This window comes from Pelodiscus sinensis, chromosome 1, assembly GCF_052426305.1.
Source record: "Pelodiscus sinensis isolate ZL-2025 chromosome 1, ASM5242630v1, whole genome shotgun sequence".
NCBI classification, from domain to species: Eukaryota; Metazoa; Chordata; order Testudines; family Trionychidae; genus Pelodiscus; species Pelodiscus sinensis.
In genome coordinates this window covers 143,194,175-143,221,125 of record NC_143052.1, presented here as the reverse complement: position 1 = coordinate 143,221,125, position 26,951 = coordinate 143,194,175, and the positions used below count along the sequence as shown (strand labels likewise).

Sequence of the window (26,951 nt, the reverse complement as noted above, 5' to 3'; positions counted from 1 at the left end):
ATAGACCCTTCCCGTGATTCTACAACAAGCCCAATAACTTGTAGCTGAGCTAGTTCAGGTCTTCTAGAAAGACAGCCCGTCTTCATTTAAAACGCCTACGTGGCAGGAAATTTACCACAACCTTTCATAAATTGTTCCATTGTTAAAAAATTTCATTTTATGTCCAGTTTGAATTTTTTGCACTTGAACTTCCAGCCGCTGGGTCTTGTTAAGCCTTTGTCTGCCACAAAGAAGGCAGCTACATATTGAGTTCAAATTGTCGCTTTGCTGAGTTAAGTAGGTTGCGCGCCTTACTTCTCTCACCGTAAGGCAAACTCTTCAGACCTGGGATAATTTTATGTAGCGCCTCTTTGTGCCCTCACCAAATTTTTCAAAATCCTTTTGGAAACCTGCACATGAGCACTGGATGCCATATTCTCTGTCATACTCAGAAGTAGAATCACCTCTCTGCTTCTATGCACTGCTCCGTGCTGTATGTACCAAAAGTCCCATTAGCCCTTTTTGCAACAGCATCACACTGGGAGCTCGTGTTCATAAATGCTGAATCCCCAGAAAATGTTAAACAAAAACCATCTCAAGCACTGGCTGCTGCTAGTATGTTTCTTAAATCTTCTGTAGAACATCGATCTCTTTATTCTACTAAAAACTTAAAAAACAATGAATGATCCTGCAGCACTTTAGAGACTAATAAAAAATGTAGAAGGTATCAGGATGGTGTCAGATGAGGAAGTGGGTTGTGCCCATGAAAGCTCATGATACCATCTACATGTTTTGTTAGTCTCTAAAGTGCTGCAGGACTATTTGTTGTTTTTTAAAGTTTTTTCGGTTAGGATATGTCTACACAGCAACATTATTTTGAAATAACATAGTCCGCATCTACACAGCAGACAGTTCTTTCGAAATAGTGTCAAAATACTGTCAAGCTGCAGGACTTCTTACTCCGATTCCTGTAACCCTCATTGTACGAGGGATAAGGGAAGTCAGAGGAAGAGTGCTCTATTTTGAAATAAGTGCTCTATAGACACTCCCAGTTTCAAAATAAGCTACACAATCAACGTAGCTCAATGTGCGTAGCTCAATTTGTGAAACTTATTTAGAGTTAAGCCCTGCTGTGTAGATGCACCCTAACACAGCTCCTCCTCTGAGACTTTTATTCTAGTAGATGTCCTAGCTGTCTGTTTAATGATCCATCTGTCTCTGCCATGCATTGACCGCTGTGGGAATGGATGGCCAGGTCTGTCGCTGGAGGTGAAGTATCTGACTGCTTGTTCTGGCTTCAATCATCTCAGTATTGACAGTTTGCAAATGGGCAGGACTGTAAATGAACGGTACTTAGGGGAGCAAGGATGGACAGATTTTGAGAGACAGCCCTGAGTCTGACCCGTGGGAAAGTCACACAGGAGCTGTCCCCAGAGATGACGTGTCTATGAACTCACATGGGGGGCGAGAGAAGGGCCTGGACACAAATGCTCGGAACGCTGGGGGCTAAAAGCCCTAAAGAACTGATGGGGAGGAGGAGCAGAGGTGGACCCCTCTTTTGGTCCCAAGGGGGGGTAAAGAGATGGCATCTGGAGAGGCATCTTCAGCTCAGATTCCATAGACTTTTTATAGCTGCAAAATGTGATGTATATTTTTAAATTGTTTGGAGGGAATTTGGTGTTGGTCTGTGGAGCTTATTTGGCATCCCTTCAGTGTAGCTTCAGCCTGACCAAAGACAGAAAGAGTTCCCCCTGCCACACAGAGACACACGGACCCCCAGGAATGTACCTGATCCTCTCATGGGGGGATCCGGTCTCTGGCTGGATTCCCATTTAATAAAACAGCTTCTTCCTGGCAAGCTCAAGCTTAGTTTCAGACAAATCCACATCCCTAAGTAACACAGTTAATCTGGCCTACCCCCCAGTATAGACAGTGTGAGGTCAATAAGAGAATTCTCCTGTTGACCTACCCACTGCTTCTGAGGGAGAAGCCGTCCTGCTGGCATGGGTAGCATTTTCACTGCAGCACTACCGTGGCACGGCTGTGGCTGTTCTGCTGTTGCTGTAAGTATAGCAAGCCCATACTTGAGCTTGCTGGGTTATTTGAGAAAGCAGGAGAAAACATTCTGAGCCCTACATTCACATCAAACTGCAGTAAAAGTTTAGACTTGGGAAGATCCTGTCCCGGGATAAAATAGCGAGGTCTGAGGGAAACCCAGGGAGGGGGGAAGGGGCTGGAGGTGGAAATCTTTCTGCAAAGGAAGTGTGACCTGCATTATTGCTTAAGAAGCAAGCAGCCTCCAGATCAAAAACACAACCACAAACAAGAGTGAGAGCAAAACAAGGAAACCGCACAGGCTGCAAAAGAGACACTGCATGCTTGGAGCTCTAGAATCCTGGGCCACAAGCTACCATTACCATTTGCAGGGCCATGTCATCAAACCTTCCTGACAACCAGTTTCAGGGACATGGTGCTGATCTAGTCAACAGCTGCTGGAGCAAAGAGCTGTCTACACTGGGGCACCTAAGGTCACTTCCCAAGCCAAAGCCAAAGAGTATGAGAAGAGCTTCTAAGTCACAGCTGGTGGCAGACAATGTTTGGCATCTATTGCCACTTCCTATGGCCTCTTTTCTCCACTGATTGTTTCTTGGCAGCATATGGCCTGCTCTGTGAGCTACGGAAGCTAGCACAGCCAGATATTCTGGTGGAGGGGAGGAAAAGGGAATTCAGTGCTGGTGAAGGACACCACTTGGCAGCCCTTGGAGACAAGTCCTGTGCCTCCGAGGGTGTACAGCCCAGGCGGGGGCATGGCAAGCTCCCTGTGACACAAATAATTTGAAATGTGGAACTCATATCTGGACAACTAGTCCAGCTGAGGCCTAAGCAGCACACAGCAGAGAAAAAGAATTACACCGTCTGTATGCTTATATCACTCTCGCTGATACATTCCAAAATGATATTCGCTTTTTTGCAATAGTGTCACCCTGTTGACTCATATTTAGCTTGTGATCCACGATGACGCTTGGATCCCTTTCCACGGTACTGCTTCCTAGACGGTTGCTTCCCATTCTGTATGTGTGAAACGGATTGTTCCTCCCTAAGTGGAGTACTTTGCATTTGTCCTTATTGAATTTTATCTTATTTACCTTAGATAATATCTCTGGTTTATCCAGATCATTTTGAATGTTAATTCTATCCCCTAAAGTACTTGCAACCCCGCCCAGCTAGATATTATATACCAAATTTATTAGTGTGCTCTTTATGCCAGTATCTGAATCATTGATGAAGAGAGTGAACAAAATTGAACCCAAGACTCATCCCTGAGGAACCCCACCTGTTATGCCCTTCCAGATAGACTGTGAACCACTGATAACAGCCCTCTGGAAATGGGTTTCCAACCAGTTATACACCTACCTGATAGTGGCTCCTTCCGTGTTGTATTTCCCTAGTTTATGAGAAAGTCATCTACACTGCGGGGGTTTTCTGAGATACCAGAAAAACTCTGCCGTGTCCAAGGAATGCGTTTACTCTTCCACTTTTTTTTGTGGCAGAGCAAACATGCTCTTTCAGGGAGCCTTGTATACCTCACTCTATGAGGGATAAGAGCGCCGCTGAAAAAGGAGACTTTTTCGCCATTTGGACCTGTCTAGATCGGGCCAAATGGTGGAAAGGCCTCTTCTGGAAAAGTGATCAGAAAAAACCCTATAGTGTAGATGTAGCCAAGATATACCACATCTACCACTCACCCCTTATGATAGAGTAATGGGGGCACCTGTCCTATAGGAATGGGATGGTGGCACACATTTCATTTAATAATCTAGCCCTCAGCTAAGGGTGGCTGGTTAGCTTAGGAAGCTCAGACCTGCTACACGGTACTTTGTACTTCTCAACATTGGTTCTAGTCCAACCTAGGATGACAACGAATGCAAGTTATTCCCCTGATTATGAAACCCATTCAATGGGCACATTTGAAATGAGTTTTTTGGGGGAGGGCCACTCATTCTTTCTCTCTCTCTCTCTCTTTGATTTCCAGTAGGACAAGTATCCTCATCTGGAAAGTCAGGTGACCAATTGGTACTGAATGTTTTCCAGCTGTCACAGAGGGGGCCATTTCAGAGCAAGATCAGGAACTCTGGATTGGGGGCTAGAAATTCTACCTAGAGTTGTATGGGCTGGGGCTGCTGATCCACCAGTTCATCAGTACTAGTTTCACCACAAGTAGAGAAACTTAGAACCTTAGAGTGAATTAGCTGTGCTTGATAATAATAAATAACAAATGGAAGAAAAGGGAAGTTGATAGTAATGAATATAAATCTGTAGTTAGGAACTGTAGAAAATTGATAAGGGAGGCAAAGGAACACAAGGCAAAATCTATGGCTGTCAGAGGTAAGAGTAATAAGAAGGAGACTTTCAAATATATTAGGACAAAAAGAATCATAAGATTCATACTGGTTCATTACTAGAGAGAAATGGTAGAATTATCAATAATAATGCAGACAAGGCAGATATGTTCAATAAATATTTCTTTTCTGTATTTGAGGAAAAACAGATGATATAGTCTCATCCTATGTTGATGATAGCATTCTTTCCTTTCCCTTGGTGTCTCTGGACAATGTTAAATAGAATCCACTAAAGTTAAGATACTATTAGCTCAGCAGGCCTATATAATTTGCATACAAAGGTTTTTAAATTGCTGGTGAGGCGCTTGTTGGATCGTTAATGTAGACTTTTCCCATAAATCTCAGAGCACGGGGGTGGTTCCGCATGACTGGAAGACAAAGAATATTGTGCCAGTTTTTAAAAAGGTTAACACCGGTTAGGGTTTTTGGGTAAAGACCCCAAATCATCTCCATTAATATCACAGTCCTTGATTGCTAAGTTGCTCTATAAGCTGTGCACTTGTGTGGCGACTCAAGGGAAATTCCAGTGCCACTCAGCTGATTAGCAGAGCATTCACAGCTGGGTTTTCTGTTTCTATTGGTGGTGCACATTTGCACATGCCTCAGTGCAAATAAAATTTACTCTGCATGTGGATGAAAAAAAAAAAGCTGCACATGGATGGAAAAGATTAGAGGAAACAGTGCGGGGGTTCTTCAATTGCTACTGTAAATCCACCTCCTGGAAAGGCAATAGTTAGACTGATGGAAAAAATCCTTCCATCCACCTACTGCTTTTTTACATGGGGATTTAGTTTGATTTAATTATGTTGCTCATGTGTCTTGATTTTTCACTCCCCTGAGTAATATAACTGGGTCCATCTAATTCTCAAGTGTAGACCAGCCATGAGAGCAGACTTGGCTATAGTGTATTATTGCCTTCATGAAGAGAAATTACCAGATACGAAATGGTTGTTGAATCTACCAGAGACAGCCAGACCAAGAACCAGTGCTTGCAATGAACAACTAAACACATTCAAATTAGAAAGGAACTGATTTGGACAAACTACCAAAGAAGTGGTAGTTTCTCCATCTCTTGATGTCTTTAAATCATGGTTGATTGCTGATTGCTGGAAGATAGACTTTAGCTAATCACAGGTTACTGGGCCCAATACTGGGATGAAGGTGAAATTTAAAGACTTGTGATGTATAGGAGGTCTGACTAAATGATCCCCTTTGAGCTTAAAGTCTATGTATCTATGAAAAACAGCCCTCTTGTTGTTCCCACCTCTTCTGCTTCTGTCTTGAACAGCTCTAGGCACACACTTGTATCTTCCATGGTAATAAAAAAATAGATCTTTCCCTCCACAAGTCCACGCAGACACAGGTTTTACTGATCACTAGAGTTGTAGCAGCATGCCAATGTGTAGTTCAATGGTGCATTCAGTTACACCACTCTTTCCTAGCCTGTTCAGTTCTGCCTTTGCTTTCAGATGCAGCAAGATTCCCCCCTCCAGCACAGAGCACACACTCAGTGGGATAGGCACTGGTCCCCCTCTAAAAGGCTACTTTTAGCAACTACTGTTCCATCTTTCATTCCTCTATGCAATTTATATAAGCTCCAGAGTCCCCACTTGTAACATCAACAGACCTCGGTCAGCTGCTGCGGGCAAAACCAAACCTGGAACCCCTGGAGCTTGGTACATGATCCTCTACAGCATGAGCTAAAAGGCAGCTGGCTGTTACTTAAGGCTGTAGAGCACACTCGCTATTCCCTGAGGGTATGTCTGCACTACCCTCCTATTTCGAAATAGGAGGGTAATGTAGGCATACCGCAATTGCAAAGGAAGCCTAGTTCGAACTACCTAGTTCGTGCCGCATGTAGCCGCACGGCACAGGGTTCGAACCAGCCGGGATTTAAAAATGGCGGTGCCCGGCTTATGCAAATGAAGCCCGGGAAATTCAAATCCCGGGCTTCATTTGCAATTGCGGTATGCCTACATTACTCCGCTAGTTCGAACTAGCGGGGTAGTGTAGACATACCCTGAGACATGGCCTCTTTAGTGAGCTCAGTGCCACCAGGAGGGACAGTACCCAACAGCCAGCAGGTGTGGGGTTACACAAAAGGTTCATTCCAATAGCTCTGCTTTGTCCTGGAACTTTCTTTGGGTGTTGCCATTAATGAGAGGCATGATAAACACACACTCTGCCTTTGTATTTATCCTGACAATGTATTTATCCTGTGGGCTATTGAGCACTGCTATGGACTTTTCCAAATTAGGGCAAAGACCTCTTTAAAAGTCTCTTTAAAAATCATTTTTACCCTGAATCAATTTTAGATTAAACCACAGGCTTGCAAATGTCGAAAGGAACGGTCCATGTCTGTTCACAAATGCTGTCTTTGGAGGCAGAACTGAAGAAATAAGTAGCATTCACCCATGCCAGATCCCTTTACTTCAGCTAACATACTCCCAGTCCATTTTTTTTTCTTACATTTTCTGCATGTTTGGTTGGACAGCCCTAATCTGCCCTGTGCTCTCTCTTGCCATATCTGCCACTTTTGTTTCCCAAAACTATGCTCCTTGGAGGCATATTTTGATGATGTCTCCCTTTTCACTATGGGACTTTCCCCTTGCTTACAGCTTGCACCAAGCTCTGATTGCTTTTTTGCAAAGCCTCTTTCATTTTCACTAGCACAGACTGTGTCTGGGACCGTTGCACCTCCTCTTCCAGATGTCAGTTGTTTTTTTCTGGAAAGTCCCTTCTTTTGAGTTCCAGCTATTAGATGCTCTGCCTTATTGATAGCAACGCTCTGCTAGTTCAGATAAGGCCCTTATAAAAAAAATGTCTCCACCCTACCCACTTTCTCCAGCCCCACCCCCCCACCTTCTGATGTAAGAACGCCTATGTGTGCAGAACACCCCTTTTGGAATTGATGCACAGCTCACTTCCTATGGACAGTGCGATTGCTGTTCTCACTCTTGGGGAAAACAAATGATTCCCAAGTATTTTCAGCTTCACTCCACAGGGCCTCAGTGGATAAACGGACTCTGGTGTCCTCCTCTTGGTGCAGTGCTCCTTCTACTCTGGCTGTTTCATGTACTTCAGCAAACTACGTCTTCTAGGCAGGCTGAACGTTGACATTTATTTTTCCTCTTGTTTATGTTGGTTTTTGATTATCTGTGCCAATAGTAAAGAATCACAGAAAAAGTTGCTTTCATTTAACACAGAACAAGGAACTTTATCTGCGTAATGAAAAGTAGCATTACCTCTAAGGCCCAGTCTGCACTAGAAAACTGGCACAACTACATCACTCAAAGTGAGACATGAAAAAATCCACAACCCTGGGCAGCGTCCTTAAGATGATCTAAGACCTTGAGTAGACAGTGCTAGGTCAACAGAAAAATCCTTCCCTCTCCCTGCTCCTGACCCCTGCTCCCTGGCCAGACACTCACCAGCATCCTGCTCCTTCCACTGGCCCTTGGCCAAACACCTACCCCCAGCTTCCTCCTGTATCCTAGGGTATGTCGTGTACATTCCACGAGGCGTACAGATAGTTCGGATTAGAAGCCTAATCCGAACTATCTAGTCCGTGCTGCGTGTAGCCGCGCGGCACGGGGTTCGCACTAGCCGGCTTTTAAAAATGGCGGTGCCGGCTTTATGCTAATGAAGCCCGGGAAATTCAAATCCCGGGCTTCATTAGCAAGTTCGGTATGCATACATTACCCCCCTAGTTCGAACTAGGGGGGTAGTGTAGACATACCCCTACTTCCCAACCAGATTCTGCACCCCCATTCCTATCCCACTCACTGGCAACTCTGTCCCTCACACTGGACCCCTCATTTTTGGCCCACAAAATCCACTTTTTGGCCCAGCATAGAGGGGCCCAAAAATCCACTAATCCTGGAACCCCAGAAGAGTTAATCTGGCCTGAGGCCTTGAACCTCAGTCCTACCTATAGCCCCCCACCATGAGGCTGGAGTGCCAGGGGAGTGAGGTGTCTCAGTTGGGGGAGGTTGCCTCAGTAAGGGCTGGAGTTTTTTGGAGGGTTGGTTTTTTTTTACATCTCATTTGTGTGGTCCCTGACTGACTTTTCTGTGGCCACTGACCCAAAACAGGTTTCTCGCCCCTCCCATAAATAAAGACAATGTTGAAATATTTCATGTTTGACTTAATATTTTATTTAAAAATGAAGCCTGGCCAACAAGCCCCCAATTGGGGCCCAGCCCCCATCTGGCCGCAGCATCATAGCACCCCCGCACCCCCACAGATGCCAACCTTGAGCCCATCATACACCTGAACCCCCTGCCCTGAGCCCCTCATACACCCCAACTCAAACTCCTGCACCCCCCATATCCACAAGCCTGTGGCTTGCTCAGCACCCCAACCCTTCACCTGACCCCAACTCTCTCCAGCCAGGAGCCCTCTCCCTGAACCAGCATCCCCTTCTCTACCTCCTCCTGCACCCAGATTTCCTCCCAGAACTTGCACCTCTCACCCCTTCCCACACCCAAATCCCTCATTCCCACCTCAGAACCTGCACCTCCTATTGTAGCCCAGTGAGAGTGAGTAAGCGCTGGGGACAGCAAGGCTATGTCTACACCAGTGTTTCTTAAACTTTTTAGCTGAGCAAAAAAAAAAAAGTCAAAGGGAAAAAGGTTTTGGGGGGGAAAGTTATTGAGAAAAAAAGGTCACCTGCCCCTTTATGGGTGGCCATTTTGAATTCTGTTGCTCTCCACAGCACACTGGTCTACACTGCTGGCTTTTGCTGACAGAGAGTATGCAAATGAAGCTCTGATTAGCATTTTGCCATGTTTCATTTGCATAATGTATTCAAGCCATTTTTGTGCAAAAACGGCTTGAATAGATTATGCAAATGAAGTGCGACAAAATGTTAATCAGCACTTCATTTGCATACTCTCTGCTAGCAAAAGCCAGCAGTGTAGACAAAACCCAAGTGATGGATAGGAGGGTAATGGAGAGGGAGGGGCCTAAGGGAAGGGTGGTGTCTTGGGGAAGGGATGGGGTAGATGGCTTGCCCTGACATTGAAAAAGTGATCTTGGGTATAAAAAGGTTGGAGACCACAGGCTTAGATCATCTCTATCCATTCTTTCATTTTAGACCATTTCCTGAACCTGGGTCTGTATCTGTGATGAGTGGGTACCAAGGTCTTTTTTAATGAGCTGGTGGTACTATGTGCCTTCCACTTATGACCAGTATCAGTTATTGTTCTGCACCTGGGCCTATTACCAATTAGTGCTTTGCTCTCTCAGCCTTGTTCATGCCAAGTTCTATGAGCAGGGGCCTGCCTCTTGCTCACAGCTTAGCTTTGCTTTATGTTTTGTCCATTGTTAGCTAGGCATCAGGCCTCAAACCAGGCCTGTGCTTACATGGGCTTATGTTTTAAGCCTCCATCTTACTACATTTCCTGCTACAGATTTAAAGAAGCAGAAAACATAGGGAGGCCTAATCTCTATCTGGGACAGGAGAGTTTCTCAGACTTACTGTAATACTCCTTCCCTTCCCCACCCCAACCCCATGCAGCCAAGCTTCCTGCCCCGAGAAGGAAATTCAGCAGAGCTTAAATTTAGAAACAGGAACAACTCAAATAACCTGCCACCCCCTTACCTCCTGTCTCTGGAACAACTCTTGCTGCTCTGTATCTGGCCCTAACCACGACCACTGCAGTATGCTGAGGGGTTACAGATATCCTGCTCTGTGGAACTGAAGAAACAAGAAGAGCAGGAGATGGTGAGAGGGCATGAAGTGAGCCAGAAAGAGGTTAGAGACAGATCTGTTACCACAGCAGCATGGCACCACTATTATCTCTCCAGTCACTTGCAGTTCTGGAGTTTATGTGAGGGAAACACTATGGCTATGTCTACACTGGCACGATCTTGCCCCAGAGCTATGCAAATGAGGCTAAGCGTGGAATATCGCTGAGCCTCATTTGCATATCTAATGAGCCGCCATTTTTGCAGAAGAGGCTCTTGCACAAGAAGGAACTGTCTACACTGCCACTTCTTGCACAAGAAAAATCGTCTTGCGCAATGCTGTTACGCTGGTTATTTTCAGGAATAACAGCATTGCACAAGAGGGTTTTTCTTGCGCAAGAAGAGACAGTGTAGACAGCTCCTTCTTGAGCAAGAGCCTCTTCCGCAAAAATGGCTGCTCATTAGATATGCAAATGAGGCTCGGCGATATTCCATGCTTAGCCTCATTTGCATAGCTCTGGCACAAGATTGAGCCAGTGTAGACATAGCCTATGTGTTTTGCTTTCTGGCCTTGTTCTCCCCACACCCTGCTTCCCCTCACTGTCCTGTGGTTATATGGGTGACTTTGTTCTCCAGTCCCATCCCTCCTTTCTCCTGCAAACCTGAACCATCCCACAAATACCCAAGGGGAACTTTGCTCTCCTTTTTCCCATGACTTGCAACCACTGCATTCCAGGGCTGCAGAATCACAAAACTCAAGAGATTCATGGACCCAGAGCATGATGAAGGACGATATCAGGGAAGAAGGGCCAGGAAGAGGGAGCCCCCAGTGTACACCAAACCTGTCCTTCTTCCCTAGCCCTATTGCCCCGCACCAGTCTTCCTTTGGTTGAGGTCCATCTATATCTCCCGTGGTCCTTTCTGTTCTTGGTGATTCTGCAGCTAGCGTTGCCAGATACTTTCACAAAAAATCCTGAACGTGGCAGGAAAAAAAACAACCCCCAAAATGGGGAGCCACAGTTGTTGAGCAAAAAAAAAAGGTCACTGTGACTTTAAATATCCCCGTGCTCCTTGCTCCCACCACCCTCACCAGACTCAGTGGCTGTGTCCACACTGGTGCGATCATGTGCAAAAGCGGCCGCTCTTGCGCAAAAACTCACTGCCTGTCTACACTGGCCGTGTGTTCTTGCGCAAGTACACTGACGTTCTAATGCATGAACTCAGGGCTTCATGCGCCAAAACTCTGACGCTCCCGCTCAGGAATAAGCCCTTTTGCGCAACTGTTCTTGCGCAAGAGGCCAGTGTAGACAGGCAACATGAATTTCTTGCACAAGAAAGCCCTATGGTTAAAATGGCCATCAGAGCTTTCTTGCGCAAGAGAGCGTCTACACTGGCATGGATGCTCTTGCACAAAAGCACATCTCTTGCGCAAAAGCACATGCCAGTGTAGACGCTCTCTTCAGGAAGAGTTTTTGCACAAGAACTCTTCTGCAAAAGAGTTCTTGCGCAAGAAGCTGCCAGTGTAGACATAGCCAGCATGTCCCCGCTGGCCTTCCATCCAAGAGAAACAGAAACAGGTTTTTTTTACCGGGGAGGGGCCAGAAATAGTGGACAGTCTGGGTGAAAACTCAACACCAGGCAACCCTATCTGCAGCACTGGTGTGAGTCCATCCAAACCTAAGCGTTCATTTATACAAATAAGGGCCAGATTTTTTGGCCCCTAATGCTCACTGTGCACTGTGTGATGCAGCACACGTGGAACATAAACAGGCCAGAAAGCCACACAGGCCCACACAGACCCCAGAATCGCTGCCAGATGGAAAACAGATGGAGGCAATGGATATGGGGAAGCAGCCATTTTAGGCTTCCTATCCGAACTAGCTAGTTTGTGCTGCGTGTAGCCGCACGGCACGCAGTCCGAACTAGCCGACATTTAAAAATGGCACTGGCCGGCTTCATGCAAATGAAGCCCGGGAAATTCAAATCCCGGGCTTCATTTGCAAATCCGTATGACTACGTTACCCCCCCTAGTTCGAACTACGGGGGTAGTGTAGACATACCCTCTGTCGGCAGAGGGATGTAAATGAAGCCCTTCGAAAGTGCAAATTAAGTGGGGATTTAAATATCTCACACTTCATTTGCATAATCACATCATGGCACTATTTCGAACAAGTGCCATTTTGAAACTGAAACCACGGTTTAGACGCTTTTTTTTTTTTTTACAACTGGATGCTTTTTTGAAAGATCCTGTACTCTTCAAAAAATGGGTACAGGATCTTTCAAAAAAGTGCCTTGTTGTCGAAAGAACCATGTCTATACCGCGGTTTTATTTTCGAAATGGCACTTGTTCGAAACAGCACCATGATGCGATTATGCAAATGAAGCACAGGATATTTAAATCCCCACTTCATTCGCACTTTCGAAGTGCTTCATTTACATCCCTCTGCCGACAGAGAGGTGTAGTCTACACGTAGCCTTTGTGAGTCTTCCTCATCCAAGCAATCGTTTTAACCAGCATGGTAAGATGCCACATGAAAACACTTGGTGCGTCCACAGAAAGGCATGAAGTTTTGTCTCTCTTCAGAGAGAGTTGTCATGACTTGTGTCTGTGGGTGAAAAAGACCCTTTGTGAGCTCTGTGAAGAGGTGAGATGTTTTGACTTCCAGCTTCAAGGGATTTGTTCTTCTGTCTTTGGGGTGAACATTGCTTTGACCTGAATAGAGTTACCTGTGACAACGCATTTCTGTGTTATTCTGACACACAAAGTGAAACCTGTGCTGAAGACCCCACATTCAGTGAAAGAAAGTGCTGCTGTCAGAAAAAATAAATTCAAAGTCTCTCCAATTTTCTTCAAAACTCACCTCAACCAGGCAGTGGGGCTTTTACTGTTTGGTCCCTTAGGGTATGTCTACACTAACCCCCTAGTTCGAACTAGGAAGGCTAATGTAGGCATTCGGAGGACTTAGTTCGAGTTAACATTTGGCAGTTAGTTCGGACTAGGGGGATTTAAAAATGGCACCCGGACGGGAAGATGCAAATAAAGCCTGGGATATTTAAATCCTGGGCTTCATTTGCAACTTTGAATGCCTACATTAGCCTCCCTAGTTCAAACTAGGGGGCTAGTGTAGACATACCCCAATATGTTTGAAAGGTGACTAAATGTTATCTGGATCTTTTTGGGGCATATCATCAGATTGTTTTGGGCTCAATCCTAACTTAACATTTAAATTGGATCAGGCCCTTTATAAGCAGGTTGGGAAGTGGTCTCATTTGGCAATTATTATTCGGTATTATTTACATAATATACACATTGCCATCATGGTATTGATATATACATTTCTCAGTACCTTTACATATAAAAGAGCCCAGCCCCATTGACCTCCCTAGGCAATGTACCTTGTAAGGAGTGATGGGGATACGATGAAGTTGTTTAAACAAATATGTTGCAATGGTCGAAAAAATGTTGTGTCTGAAAACTGTAGGTACTCGGGGTACTTAAAATTGTTTTAAAAGGGTACTTTATAAAAAAAAGGTTGAGAAACACTGCTCTAAACCAATCCTTTTGGCCTCCCTGTTTCCTTTCTCCTTTGACAAGTTGGGCAGGTAGCAGTTTTGGTAACAATATATCAGACATGCACACAGTGCCCGCTCTACCTCAGCTGGTGCTGGATAATCAGAGCCTCAATTCTAAAGGAGTTGGCATTACTGAGGTGATCAATCCCCCCACGTTTTGTTGTGGATTTTCAAAAGAAAATGCTGGTGTTTTCTATAGGTCACCCACATCTCCCAGTCATAGCAGAGACTTGAGATTAAACATGGCTTTCTCAACTAAAAGCCTTATACATGTTCGGACGTCGTGATTGTGAATATCTGGCGAGGCAGTCTATCAAAGGCAAGGCTGGCCTTGAATCTTGATATCTATGGCTTCAGTTGAATGGCTTGTGTGAAATTTGGAAGAGCAGCTCAGAGAGACCTCTCTCTTTTACTTAAGGATAGAACCTCACAACAGCCTGAAGGAAAAAGTCCTTGTGACAGACAGAAAGTCACACTTGGAGTGTATCCTCAGCTTTAGTCTACTTATTGCTTCAAGTGCCTCCAAGAAAGCGAGAGTGATTCTCATGCTGTGTGTTAGTTTTATTTAAAAGTTTTTTCTGAGTGTTCTTTTAACAGGTAAGTTAATCTCTTACATTCACTGACGTAGCAAAGGAGCTGGGGGAGAGGGGTAATTGCCCTTCTGCTTCCCCATCATCCCTTGGCTCGCCTGCTCCTCCTCCACCCACCACCACCTGCTGAAGCCTCCTCCCTGCCTCTGCGCCTCACAGTCCCACCCTCCTCCCTCTTCAACAACGGGATAGTGCCCGCCCCAAACTGAAGGGGATGGGGGAAAACGCAGTACAAGCTTCCCCCTTCCTCCCAGGGTTGGGCTCAGTTGTGCCCCAGGTTTGGGGCCCTGTCACATGGTGGGGTGTGTGTGTAAATTTTGCTTTTTCCCCCAGGTGCATAACACCCTCGCTACACCTCTGATTTAGGGGCAGTGCAGAATACACTGAATTCTCTATCAAACTCCAGGGAGAGCGCACTGGCTGGGCTCTTCGCTGTCACAGTAAATGCCCCTGACTGGGATCAAATCTCCAGCTAGCTGCCCTGCAGCCCAGCAGAACCCGGGGCACTAACCGAGTATGCAGGCCCTGTCGTGGAGCTGTGAGACCCTGTTACACTATTAACAGTTCATGTTTCCTCAGTAGGGCCCTTTTACCCGGATGATATTTCCAGCTCCCAGAGGGAAGGAATAATCCAAGAGGATGGGCCCATCCAGCCTGGTGGCGAACAGCATCCTTGCTGTCTTCTCTGCAATGCAGCTTGGTGAGTGACTGGCCGGGCAGGACGTGGTGCTGCCCTTTTCAAAATGGCTGCCGGCTCCCATTACTGTCAATGGAACGGAATCCACAAGCCTAAAAGGACCTGAGTAGGCAAAGTGTGGCAGTCCATAGTGGTTTCCAATGGGGCTGACAGCACATCCTGGGGTGCAGCACTCAGCGCACTGAGGAAGATGGCCCCTCAGGGTGTGTCTTCCCTGCCCAGGTAACTCAGACGATCAGCACCCACGTTTGAGCACCTGGCTTAACCTAATCTGGGTGTGAGCAGCCACAATTCAAAGCCATTAGCAATATGACAGGTAGTCCTGAGTGGGCCAGGACCCCCACTTATCATCCAGGCCCACCCATCCCATCCCAACATTGCTCCTGCCCCAGCGCTTGCCCTGCTGGAGCTTGCCCTCCTCTGCCCACCTGGCACCCCTGACAGGAGCAGATGGAAGCGTGGAGGCTCTTCCTGTCCAGTATTCCAGCCGCAGAGCCTGGTCGGGGACTTGTCCCACTCCTCCCACCAGGTGCCCTTGCTGAGGAATAGAATTGGTGTTTCCTGGAGCACTGGAGTGGGGCAGGCCCCCACGGCCCAACCCTGTCTCTCTTGCTGGAACTGGACAAGCCCCACTTCCCCAAGTGCCAGACAGATGGAGGCAAGCCCTAACCCCATTCCCCGACCGTAGTGCTGGGAGGGAACCGCATAGGTAGGGGTGCACTTTTCTTCACCCCCACATTTTTCCAGGCCCCTGGCCAGAGCATCAATCACCCCCAGGGCACTGGAGGGGGAGAGGTAGCCTGGATGGCTCCTGCCCTCCTATCATTGTCCACCTTCCCTAAAGTGAGGCCAATCTGCCTACACCACACTGGGATGTGGCCTCACTGCCGCTGCATTCCCCCGCTTGTGTCGCTGGGACTCCTGGGGCACATCCCAGGTTCTTTGTGCCGTTCCATAATTCTTTTCCAGGGCAGGATGCAGGGTGGGGGAGGGAGATTTGTGGAAAGGCACGGGAGGACTGTATGTACTTGAGTGAGATAGCATGTGTCTTCCCTGCAAAGCCAGTGGCTTACTTGGGCACTAGCCAGTATCTTTAGCCAGGCTAATCCACCCGTGTTGACAGCACCACTTCACTCAGTTGAGAGGGTTTTGTGAGTGGACAGAAGGGGGGTTAGAGACACCTGGCAGCAGCAGTGACGACTTAATTCCCTAGTGAATATCCATTAGATGGGACCAACCTGCAGTCTCCATGGAGCTGGGCTGGGCTCAGACTGAAGACCATCTTTTGTAACCATTGGTGATGCCCTGAGGCATCCATTCCCCAAGCAGTGCTAGCTTAGAGGGGGTACCAGAGATGGTAAGAACATCTAAGCACAAAGAACAGGAGCTGCTGGAACTAATGCAGCCCAGCCCTTGTGCGCCCGTGTGGTAGGAGACAGCCTTTCACTGTTTGGCTACAGACTAGTTTTTCCACATGCATTTCCAGCAGGACTGGAACCCTTGGCTCTTCGAGCCACAGCAAGGCCCTCTTTGAGCTAAAGGAGCATCTGGTAATAAAGGTAGCTGTGATTCTCTATGTGGACCAACCACTAGAGGGTGCTGTGACACGCACTTTGCCAGTGTGCTACCCACCTACTCTGCAGCTAGAGCTGGGAGGGGAGTGTGGTCTGCTTTGGTAGACAGGCTGGCCAGACACGCGGACGTGGCAGATGATTTCTTTCAAGAAAGGCCGATTTCCAGGACGGTTGTAACGTAGGTCTCCCGTGTTGGAGGCCTAGGTTCCCAATGCTGCTAAAATTACTTATTTATAAAGTGGCTGGGATAATGGTAGTCACTTCAATAGTACTGATGTATGAGGCTGTGTAACTCTGCACTGTGTAACTCTCCACAGCAGCCAGTACAAGCCTTGAGATCTGAATTCCTGGTTTCTGGGCTTCCCACTCAGCTTGGGGTCCCCTAGATTGCAGAGTATTGTTGTATGAAGGGTTTGTCTGATGCGGGAGGGCAAGCTTCAGGCTGGCACAGGAAGAAAGGACAGATTCCTAAATGTAGGCGTGTCCTGCAAAATGCTAGATGAGTGGAAACCTATATAGTCAGTGATCAGTTGTCTGCCAGCAAAGGGGCTCTGACCCCCAAGCAACCAAACGGCAGACCTCCTGCACTTTTGTGTGTATGTTCCAGGTTGAATATTGCCCCTGAAATGATCAAACACAAATTGGGGCTGGGAAACTTCCTTATACAAATCAGGATGCAGATGCACACCAGTGTGGTTTATTATTTTGGCTTAAAACATTTTTTTTTAAATCTCATAATGGCGGAGGGATGTGACTTGCGAGTTTGGGATGCCCGGGGTTGGCAGTACTGCAGCCAGGAGACTTTGTACTGGTTGGTGTGATCAGATGTCATGCTAGTGTGGGCAGAGGGACTAAGACCAGTCCTGGTCCCGTGGGTTGGGGCGGGAGTCCCAATAACCTGCAAATCGGTGGCATTGTTTGTAAGGGACCTGACCTAGGGCACCATCATGTCAAATGCAGCCCTGATCCCAACTGCTCAGCACACAGTGCAGAAGGGATTACTGCCCCTGCACCCCCGAGTTCCTGGGATAGACTCAGTCTTGCTAGTTGTTGTGGTTTGAATGGTGCTCTCAGCAAACGTGGTGCTTTTCTGAAAGCACATCTTTCAGCAATGGGAACGACTGCACAAAGCTCTCAGCTTCTGCCTCTCCAGTTTACGGAGACAAGCTTGGAAACCTGACCTGCGTGTGGCCTGGGGGTGGGGGTGGCAGGGGGTGATAGTAACTTACTCTTACAGTGCTGCACTGTAATAATCCACCCCCCTTGGCAGGGGCCTCACAGTGGAGGGGAGTGTTGTGATTCAACAGTATCTGTAAGAAATGTAAATGTGGGGTGGAGTACAGGGGGTTCAGAGCAGAGGGTTGGAGTATGTGGGGGGTGCAGGAGTCAGGGCTGAGTGAATGAGGGGCTCAGGGCAGGGGATGCAGCTGTGCGGGGTGCAGGAGGCAGGGCAGGGGGCTGGGGAGTATAGGAGTCAGATTTGAGGCACATGGGGGACTCAGGGCAGGTGGTTGGGGGGAGAAAGTGTGGGAGACTGGGTTAACTTAGCTAGTTTAGACCAGGCCACTGCAGCCAATTCCACCTCCCTTCCTACACCCACCATGCATGCTGGAGCAGTGCCAGGGCCAGGCAGCCACGGCCAGATGCGGGACAGACCCCAGTCTGTGGGGCCTACCCCAGTAGCCCAGTGGGCCCTACCCCAGTGCTGGGACTGGAGCCCAACTGCCACAACTTTGGTCTGACAGGGACCGATTCCAAACCCCACCTCCCAGCCAGAGCAAGGCTGGGGCCAGCCTCTGCAGCAGGAGGGGGGCTGCAGCCAGTTGGGGGCCAGACCATGGGGCCTGCCCCAGGATTGGGGCTGGCCTGCAGCAGCCACAACTGCAGCCAGACAAGGGCCAATTCCAGCCCCACCTCCCCTGCAGGAACGAGGCCGGGACCAGGCCACCGTGGCAGCAGCAGGACCATCACAAACCCCTCCTGTGGCAGATCAGGGCTGTGCTGTGCTGCAGCAGCCATGGCCTGGCCAGATGGCACCTATTGGCTCTATTGGCTATTCCACACCCCACCTTCCAGCAGGAGCGGGGCCGGGCACTGTGGCCAGATAGAAGCTGCTGCCAACTTCTCCCAGGCTATGTCTAGACTGCAAGCCTCTTTCGAAAGAGAGCGTCTAGACTGCACGCGGAACTTTCGAAAGAGCAAGCCGCTTTTTCGAAAGAAAGCACCCAGTGAGTCTGGATGCTCTCTTTCGAAGAAGCCCTATTTACATTGAAGAACGCCTTCTTTCAAAAGAAGCACTTTCGAAAGAAGGCGTTCTTCCTCGTGAAATGAGGTTTACCGCTGTCGAAAGAAAAGCCGCGTTCTTTCAATTTAATTTCGAAAGAACGCGGCTGCAGTCTAGACGCAGGTGAAGTTTTTTTGGAAAAAGGCTACTTTTCCCGAAAAAACCCCTGAGTCTGGACACAGCCCCAGTAGCCCGCCTGGGAGCATGTACACCTCCCCTACAGCGCACCCCAGCCAGCCCCTTTGGATTGCCTGCCTGCCTCCTGCAGAGCAGAATGCCCCAGCCAGCACTTGCTGGAGCTGCACACTGGGGCGCATCCACTTGCTTTCACCTCTGGTGTGGCCTGAGGATGCCAAAAGAGAAAACAGGGAAAGAACTGGATGCAGATTGAAAATCTCCTGCTTTTCTAGTCTGATTTTTAGTGGCCTGACTTGTGGTATTTGAAGGCCAAACCGCAGCTTGCTGAAGACATGGGCTCAGGGAGAAATTTGTGATAACATCCCACGCAGGAGGCAGGAACTCTGGCCCCCTCTGTACAAGAAAAGCTGCTGGGGTAAACTCAATCAGCTGCCAGTCAGTCCAATTAAACAGGGACAAGCCCTAAGGAAATGCCCCACACCCACCATTTCCCACTTCTGCCTCTCCGCCAGGAGAAGGTAAACGAAGCCTGGAAAATGGCCCTATCTCATCTGGCTGGTCCAACAGCCAGGAATAAGAGGCAGAGGAACCTCCCTCTTCTTGCTCCCCAACATACCTCAGCCTCTGGCAGCCTGCTTCCAGCAAGGGGTCTCCTGCTAGGACTGTCCCACTGTTCAAAGGAAGACTCCCTGGGAGGCCAATTAGGGGTGATTTACAGCTCCTACGCACAAAGGCACAGTGCAGCCCCACGCTGCCCCTTTGCCGCAGGAGCCTTATGGAGGCTTGTCTTGAGTGTTTTCTTCCATTGTTTTGGACGCATGTTTTGGACTTCAATAGTCCCTAGTGAAGGATCTATTGACTGCCCTTGAAGCAGTTCCCGGTTACCAGGCAGGTCTTTCTACACCAATGCGCCCTAAGACAGAGCAACACTGAACAAAGCTGGCTACCACAAAAGAACCTATACACACACCAGTCACATGAGCAGGGAGCAACCCTCCTCCAGCAAGGACTCTGGCAGGAGCCAGTTCTTCAAACCCCACGCTCAGAACTGTCCCGCACCAGATTCTGGGCAACCCTCTGTCTCCTCTTTAGCTACCTAGGGCCTTGGCTCTTGGGACTCCAGGAGTAGCAGACGATGGTCCCCTCACTGGGGCACAGCCTCCTAAGGCTGCGGTTTCATATTCACCTCCCCTGGAGCCCTCCACCCTCAGACAAACCACTTGCCACCAATCCAAAAGCCCATTCTTGTCTGGCTCATTATTCAGTACAGTCCTCTGAAGCTCATAACAGCTCCCGGGATTCACATCACAGCTCTCCCTTGGAGAGGTTTCATACAGTCCAGGCCTACAATAATATATAACCTTCGCATTTAATCACATGTATTGGAACTTAATCAAGATGTACATACACTGGTCTACACTAAAGGGGAAAGTCCGCTTAAGAGATGCAATATATCTTAATCATGTTTTTGGGCTGTCCACACAGGGGAAGCTGACAGGACCAGGAGTACCAGCACTGATGGGAGCGTCCTCTCAGTTCAAATTAGTGAGTCTTCACTGGACCCGCTAATTTGAACCCCGCAGATCGAATGCAGCAGCGTTGATCTTCTGTATAGCGTAAACACAGCCTAAGGCTTTTCAAGCCACTGCTGTGACTGATAGCTATACCAGACAAATGTTGTAGAAAAGAGTTGAGGTGGCTGGAATGAGGAGACTGGAGATTTGGGGAAGACTGAAAGAAGGAAAAGAGCAAGCAAAACCAGGGGAGACTCCCCGGGAAGTATACAGGGGATTGGGAGTTTTGGGATCCATTTGATGGAAAGAGGGTATTAATTTTGTCACTGAAATAACTGTTCCTCCATCCATTATTTTGGGGTCTCTTTTAGGTCTGATCTCTGCTATGGCTGAGGAAGGGACAACTGTGTTTGGTGTTATTGGGGAACAGATGATCCTGCCCTGCACTGACCAAGCCCAAAAGGATGACGTGACTTGGAAGTACAATGACCAAGTTGTGATCCAGCATCGGGGACGAGTCTTGAAAGGTAGAACCGTCCCTTGGCCCTCATACAGGGCTAGGGAACCTCCCTCCCCCAGAGAGCAGCTTTCACCCCCAGCTTTCTTACTCTCCCCACAGGCAGAGCTCCGATGGCCAGTCGATCTGAAATAAATATGCATGAGATGTCCAAGGGGAACTTCTCCCTGAAACTGTTGAAGCTGGAGAAATCTGATAACGGCACGTACAGCTGCACAGTCGGTGCCACAAAAGTCAAGATCAAGCTGCAGGTGTTTGAAGGTGAGTGACCACGGACAGTGAGGAGATGAGAGTGCAAAGAACGTTGTGACAACCCTCTTCTCAGGTCCCTGTCCTTTGCCCATCTCCTCTGTCTGGGGTATTGCAGATCCCTTCCCTCCAGCTGCCCAGAGCCTTGCCTCTGCCTCCAGGTTGCCCTTCTACTGAGATCCCCAAGCTTAGCTTGAACCCCAGCTCCGAACCTGGGGGAAGCTGGTGGAGGACAGGACTCACTGGACGGGCTCTTTCTCTCTTCACAGCTACAAGATCTTCAAGTGAATCTCTCCTGCAGGGTGGAAATCTCATACTGCGCATAAACGAGGTCCCAGGTACCACTGTCACCTGGTCTGACAACCACCGGGGCTCAGTGACAGCCACTGGGAGAAGAGAACTGAAGAACAGTGGACACCATCTGGAGATAAAGAACCTCCAGATTGAGGACAGTGGAACCTGGAGGTGCCACATCAAATCTCCATCTGCTTCGCTGACCATACCCTATGAAGTGAAGGTGATAGGTAGGAGAAGCCATGGATCTCAGTTTCAGAACTTGACAGTTTCGGTAACCAGTGTTTGGTTCTTCAAAGGATTTGATACCACAGACAGAGGAATACTTCCTTTTGGGTTAACCAAAGACTTTATTTCTATTTACTTTTATAATTAGTTTTTCATTTAAATCAATTCACTATCTTCAATTTGTTTAAGACAGCATACCATACAAATAAAGAGTAGAAAAAACAATAAAACTCATACGAGAAAAATAACCCCTCCTACAGCAATACCCTCCTAAGTTACCTTTGAACAGTTTGGCTGTGTCTAGACTACATGCCTCTGTCGTCAGAGGCATGTAGATTAGACACATAGGCAAAGGCAAATGAAGCCGCGATTTAAATTATCGCGGCTTCATTTAAATTTACATGGCTGCCGCGCTGAGCCGACAAACAGCTGTTCAGCTCTTTGTCCGCTCAGCGCGCTAGTCTGGACGCTCCCCTGTCGACATCAAAGCCCTTTGTCGGCAGCCCCATTATTCCTCGTGGGATGAGGTTTACCGGGGCTGCCGACAAAGGGCTTTGATGTCGACAGGGGAGCGTCCAGACTAGCGCGCTGAGCGGACAAACAGCTGATCAGCTGTTTGTTGGCTCAGCGCGGCAGCCATGTAAATTTAAATGAAGCCGCGATCATTTAAATCGCGGCTTCATTTGCCTTTGCCAAAACAATAAATCTACATGGCTCCGTCGACGGAGCCATGTAGTTTAGATGTACCCTTTGAGGAGTAATCAGACATACCTATATACTACTTACATTAAGACGGATAGAAGCATTGTTTAGATTCAGGAGATATTCTTTTCTTTATGTCTTTCCTTTTGGATTTTTCGTTGCAACTTTCGGAGCTTACAAGCAGCAGCGAGATTCAGCACCGGGGAGGGAGCCCTGGTTGATCAGACCTGGCTTTTTTTGGATTCACAACGCATCCATTTTTGGTCTGTTTAGTTCAACCTCTTATGCCCTGTTTCAGTATCTTTCCTCTCGCCTGACTATGCTGACATTAGTTTTTGTTGTCTCGTTCTGCCTTTTTAGGAGTTGTATTTTACTTTTTTCTACTTCTTATTTGCGGTTATCAGCACTTTGTTGCTTTTCCTGTTTTTGTTACTTTTACTTCCCTAAAAGCGGGGTTATTATTGGTCATCCAATTAAATTCTGGTTTTTCGTTTACGTCTCCTGTATCTTGACAATGCTGCCTTCCTTTTACACTTACAGCTAAATTAGTGCTCATTTGACATACACAGGCCAGGCCCTAGCATCCTTTTCACAGACAGGTGCTTAGAAAATGCCAAAGATGGTGGAGAAATTTAAACAGATCCCAACCTCTCCCACCCAGGCCTGGGAAATGTTACTCCCCCAGTCCATTACCTGGATTCCTAGTTCCTAGAGTTTTGGGCAGTGTGGCACCAGGGCCTTCCTCTCTGGATCCCCAGGCTCCCAGAGCCTTCAGCACTGGAATCTGTATGCTGAGTTCCTTTCCTTTCCCTCAGCCTCACCCTGTTCCCTCCCTGTTCTCCTAAATAGTTCCCTTCCCCCGGGGATTGTGCATCTCAGACTCATGCAGATAAGTCTCATTCCGCTTCTCCCCCTTGTAGCTTTGCTTAGCAGTATGGATTGAACTCTTTGAATCCTCCCCAGAACTCAAACCTTGTGGCCAGAACTTTTGTGGCTCTTCTCTGAGCTCCTCCAGAATTGAGCACAGTAGCACAGGTGGGGCTAGGCAGAGGGATGTACTAGCTCCACCCTGCTCCATTGTGAGGCTGCCAGATTGACGATAGGGCTGTTGCTCCCCACATTTCAAGAAGTTCTCCTCTTTCTGCTCTGAATTCAGGTTTTCATAATTTGAACCAGGAGACGGTCTACACGGCTGTTAATTCCAGTGCCAACTTCTCCTACCAAATGAACAATATCCTGCAGGAGATGACAAAGCTGAAGAACATCCGGGGAGCCTTGATGTGGAAATCAGAAGGAGAGAGCGAGTACAGGGAGAAGTTTAACTTTAACTTCTCGTCTGGTAGTCTGCGCTTGCCTAAGCAAATGGCCAACCTGCAGTTTACAGCGAACCTGCAAGTGAAGATGCCCAAAGTCCAGTTCCAGGATGCGGGATGGTATCGGTGCCAGCTCACTCTCAAGCAGGGGAGTGTGAAGAAGGACATACACCTGGTGGTCATGAAAGGTGAGAGGAAGTTGTGGCCTCTGTGGACACTACCGGGGAAGTGATGCTGGAGTCTGGGACGTGGCCCCCCAGAGAGGAGCATCTCTTGTGGAAACCCCTGAGACTGTCTCAGACCCTAAAGAAAGGCTGCTCCATTCCCCCATGTGCATGTCTCCCCCTTGGTCTCTTTGCAGTCTCTGCTGAGCCTGTCGGGCCGCTCTCCAAAGGGGTGAATGTGACGCTACTCTGCAAACTCTCAGTTGCTGTCCCAGCCATGGCCCAGCTCCTTTGGGAGCATGTGAATGGGACTGAAAAGGCATGTCAGGGGCCAGGAGACACTGAGGTGAAGGTGAAGACCAGGAGTGTGGGGCTCTGGAGGTGCAGCCTCAGCATGAACAACAGCAAGATGATCAGCACTGAATACACTGTGGGTAGGGAGATTCTGTCACAGCCCAGGCTGGCTCTCTCTCAGGGCACATCTACACTCACAAGAAGATTGATGCTCCGGGGGTCAATCTTCTAGTCTTCCATTTAGCGAGTCTAGTATAGACCCTACAGTGAATGCTGAGGGCAGCCCCCGCTGGCATCCAGCTCGCCTCCTTCTCCAAAGAGCAAGGGAAGTGGAGGGAGTGTGTGTGTCCATCGGCCTCCCGCTGTGTGGACACCACCGCGGCTCGGCTTTATGGGAGCCGACTCCAGCTGCACATCTTGCATAGTGGGAGTTGTGTACTCTAGGTCATTCTGCTTGGTCTAGTGTAGGCCAGGCCTCGGTCTCCCTCTATGTCTGTCCCTGCATCTCCTTCGTCCTCTGTCTCTCTCCCTCACTCACTGCTCTCTCTCCACAGTAGAGGCAGATGAACAGAACTACGTGCCAATCTGGGCAGGAGTTGGAGTCAGCCCGGTGCTGCTTCTCCTTGCAGGCCTGAGTATTTTCACCTGTACTGCCCGGCAGCGGAGAAGGGTGAGTCCCCAAGTCCCAATGGACAGCTAAGGACGGGAAGTCAGGCTGAGTCTCTGAGGATTCCCACCTTCAGAGGAGCAAGTGGGAGACAAGGAGGAGCCGCCACCCCCTGGGGAAGTTACAGCCAAAGCAGCCATATCCCAGCGACATCTCTAAGGAGCGAGACAGATAACATCTGCACAGTCAGGGCAGGCAGAGAGCTTGAAACCAACAGCTACTTTGTAGGGAAGAGCTTTGCACACAGAGATGAGGGCTCATGCCACACTCCTTTCTCTCCTGGCAGCGGCGGGCTGAAAGGATGGTACGAGCCAGGCGAGACTTGATTGAAAGAAGAACATGTCAGTGTCAATTGTAAGTACAATTCCAGGCCTCTCTGACAAGGGAGAGATGCTGGCCTCAAAAGAGGAGGGCTGGTTGCTGGCTCAGGGCCTGGGGCCTTTCATGTTGCACTGTGTCTAGACTGCAGTTACCTCACCTGCAGCTAACTCATGTTAGTTCTCTCACTTGTGGGAAACACTGATCACTGCATCCAATTCCTCCCAGTGTTGGCACTCATGTTTTGTTGCTTTATGGTTACACCCCAAATCTATTCAAGCTCTTCATTGGCTTGTGATAACAGCAGTTCCTTCTGGGCATACATCCCAGAATTCCTAGGGTTGCTCCAAACTGCCATGTATTATGAGTAGTAATAGAGATGTAGCCGTGTTAGTTTGGTCTTGCTGAAACAAAAGACAGGACTATGCAGCACTTTAAAGACCATCTTGTTAGTCTTTAAAGTGCTGCATAGTCCTGTCTCGTGTATTATGAGTGATTGCCAATAGTCTCACAGGTGCCCAGAGGTATTGTGGGAGAGGACAAATTCACAGAATCTCCATAACAATGGGCAAGTAAACCAACATGTGCTGCTTCCCTGGCTGGCTGCTTCCCAGAGGAGGGCTTCTCACTGAGGGAAGAGCTGGTATTTCCTAGGAATTGATGATTAAATACTCAAAGGCAGCAGAGGCAGCTGTGGAGAGACAGTAGCAGCTGTTCAGTAATCACTAGCAGAGAGCTGGGTGGTGGCTATCTCAGTGGAAGAGAGGCCCTGTGTGCCTAAGTGAGCAGGGCAGGATCTCTGGACAAAGCACTGCGTCCCAAGGGGTATGTCTACACTACAAAGTTAATTCGAACTAACGGATGTTAGTTCGATTTAACTTTCATAGGCGCTACACTAGCGCTCCGTTAGTTCGGACTTAATTCAAACTAACGGAGCGCTTAGTTCGAACTAGGTAATCCTCATTCCACGAGGACTAAGCCTAGTTCAAACTAGCTAGTTCGAATTAAGGGGTGTGTAGCCCCTTAATTTGAACTAGTGGGAGGCTAGCCCTCCCCAGGTTTCCCTGGTGGCCACTCTGGCCAACACCAGGGAAACTCATCTGCCCCCCTCCTGGCCCCGGACCCCTTAAAGGGGCACGGGTTGGCTACGGTGCCCGTGCCAGGTGCAAGCCTGCCAGCACCCAGTCAGCAGACCCTGCACCTGGCACGGATCGAGCCACCCACCCAATGCTCCCCAGTCCTCCCCCTCTTCCCGGGACCAGGCTGGCGGCTCCCGGGAGCTTGCCCGGGACCGCAACAGGCGGGCACCCACCTGGGCTAGTGCGATCTCCGCAGTAAGCACAGGAAAGTGGCCGTCTAGGGCAGGAGAGCTGCCAGCCTGGCCACCCAGGAGCAGGTGTGCAAGAGAATCAAGGGGGTCCACTGAGACCCCCGACCCTGAGCCCTGAGCTTACAATGGCCGTCCTGGGTCAGACCAAAGGTCCATCTAGCTCAGTAGCCTGTCTGCCGACAGCGGCAAACCCTAGGGACCCTGGATGGGATGGACCGAAGACAGTGACCAAGCCATTTGTCTCGTGCCATCCCTCTCCAGCCTTCCACAAACCTTGGGCAGGGACACCACTCCTACCCCCTGGCTAATAGCACTCCATTGACCCAACCTCCATGACTTGATCTCACTTCCCTTTAAACTCTGTTCCAGTTCTAGCCTTCACAGCCTCCTGCAGCAAGGAGTTCCACAGGTTGACTCTTTGCTTTGTGAAGAACA

At 48.6% G+C, this 26,951-nt stretch overlaps 1 protein-coding gene and 1 long non-coding RNA gene across 3 annotated transcripts in view; one reads left to right on the top strand and one right to left on the bottom strand.

The window, feature by feature from the left end:
• The window catches only part of CD4 (CD4 molecule), a 36,531-nt gene that overhangs the window by 1,606 nt on the left and 7,974 nt on the right, over window positions 1-26,951 (top strand). The window contains exons 2-9 of one of the 2 annotated variants that reach the window (XM_075903755.2): window positions 14,816-14,933; window positions 20,812-20,967; window positions 21,060-21,218; window positions 21,476-21,730; window positions 23,587-23,931; window positions 24,105-24,341; window positions 24,756-24,871; window positions 25,155-25,222. In XM_075903755.2, coding sequence (XP_075759870.1) covers window positions 14,873-14,933; window positions 20,812-20,967; window positions 21,060-21,218; window positions 21,476-21,730; window positions 23,587-23,931; window positions 24,105-24,341; window positions 24,756-24,871; window positions 25,155-25,222 — 1,397 coding nt within the window. In that variant the 5' untranslated portion in view covers window positions 14,816-14,872. Of the gene's footprint in view, window positions 1-14,812; window positions 14,934-20,811; window positions 20,968-21,059; window positions 21,219-21,475; window positions 21,731-23,586; window positions 23,932-24,104; window positions 24,342-24,755; window positions 24,872-25,154; window positions 25,223-26,951 lie in introns of both variants that reach the window. The other variant, XM_075903737.2, reaches the window with a different exon arrangement.
• Window positions 1,787-22,808, bottom strand: LOC142819118 (uncharacterized). The gene is made up of 3 exons (XR_012896863.2): window positions 22,515-22,808; window positions 9,985-10,080; window positions 1,787-7,535 (listed from the first exon to the last, which is right to left on the bottom strand). It is a non-coding gene; the product is annotated as an uncharacterized LOC142819118 (long non-coding RNA).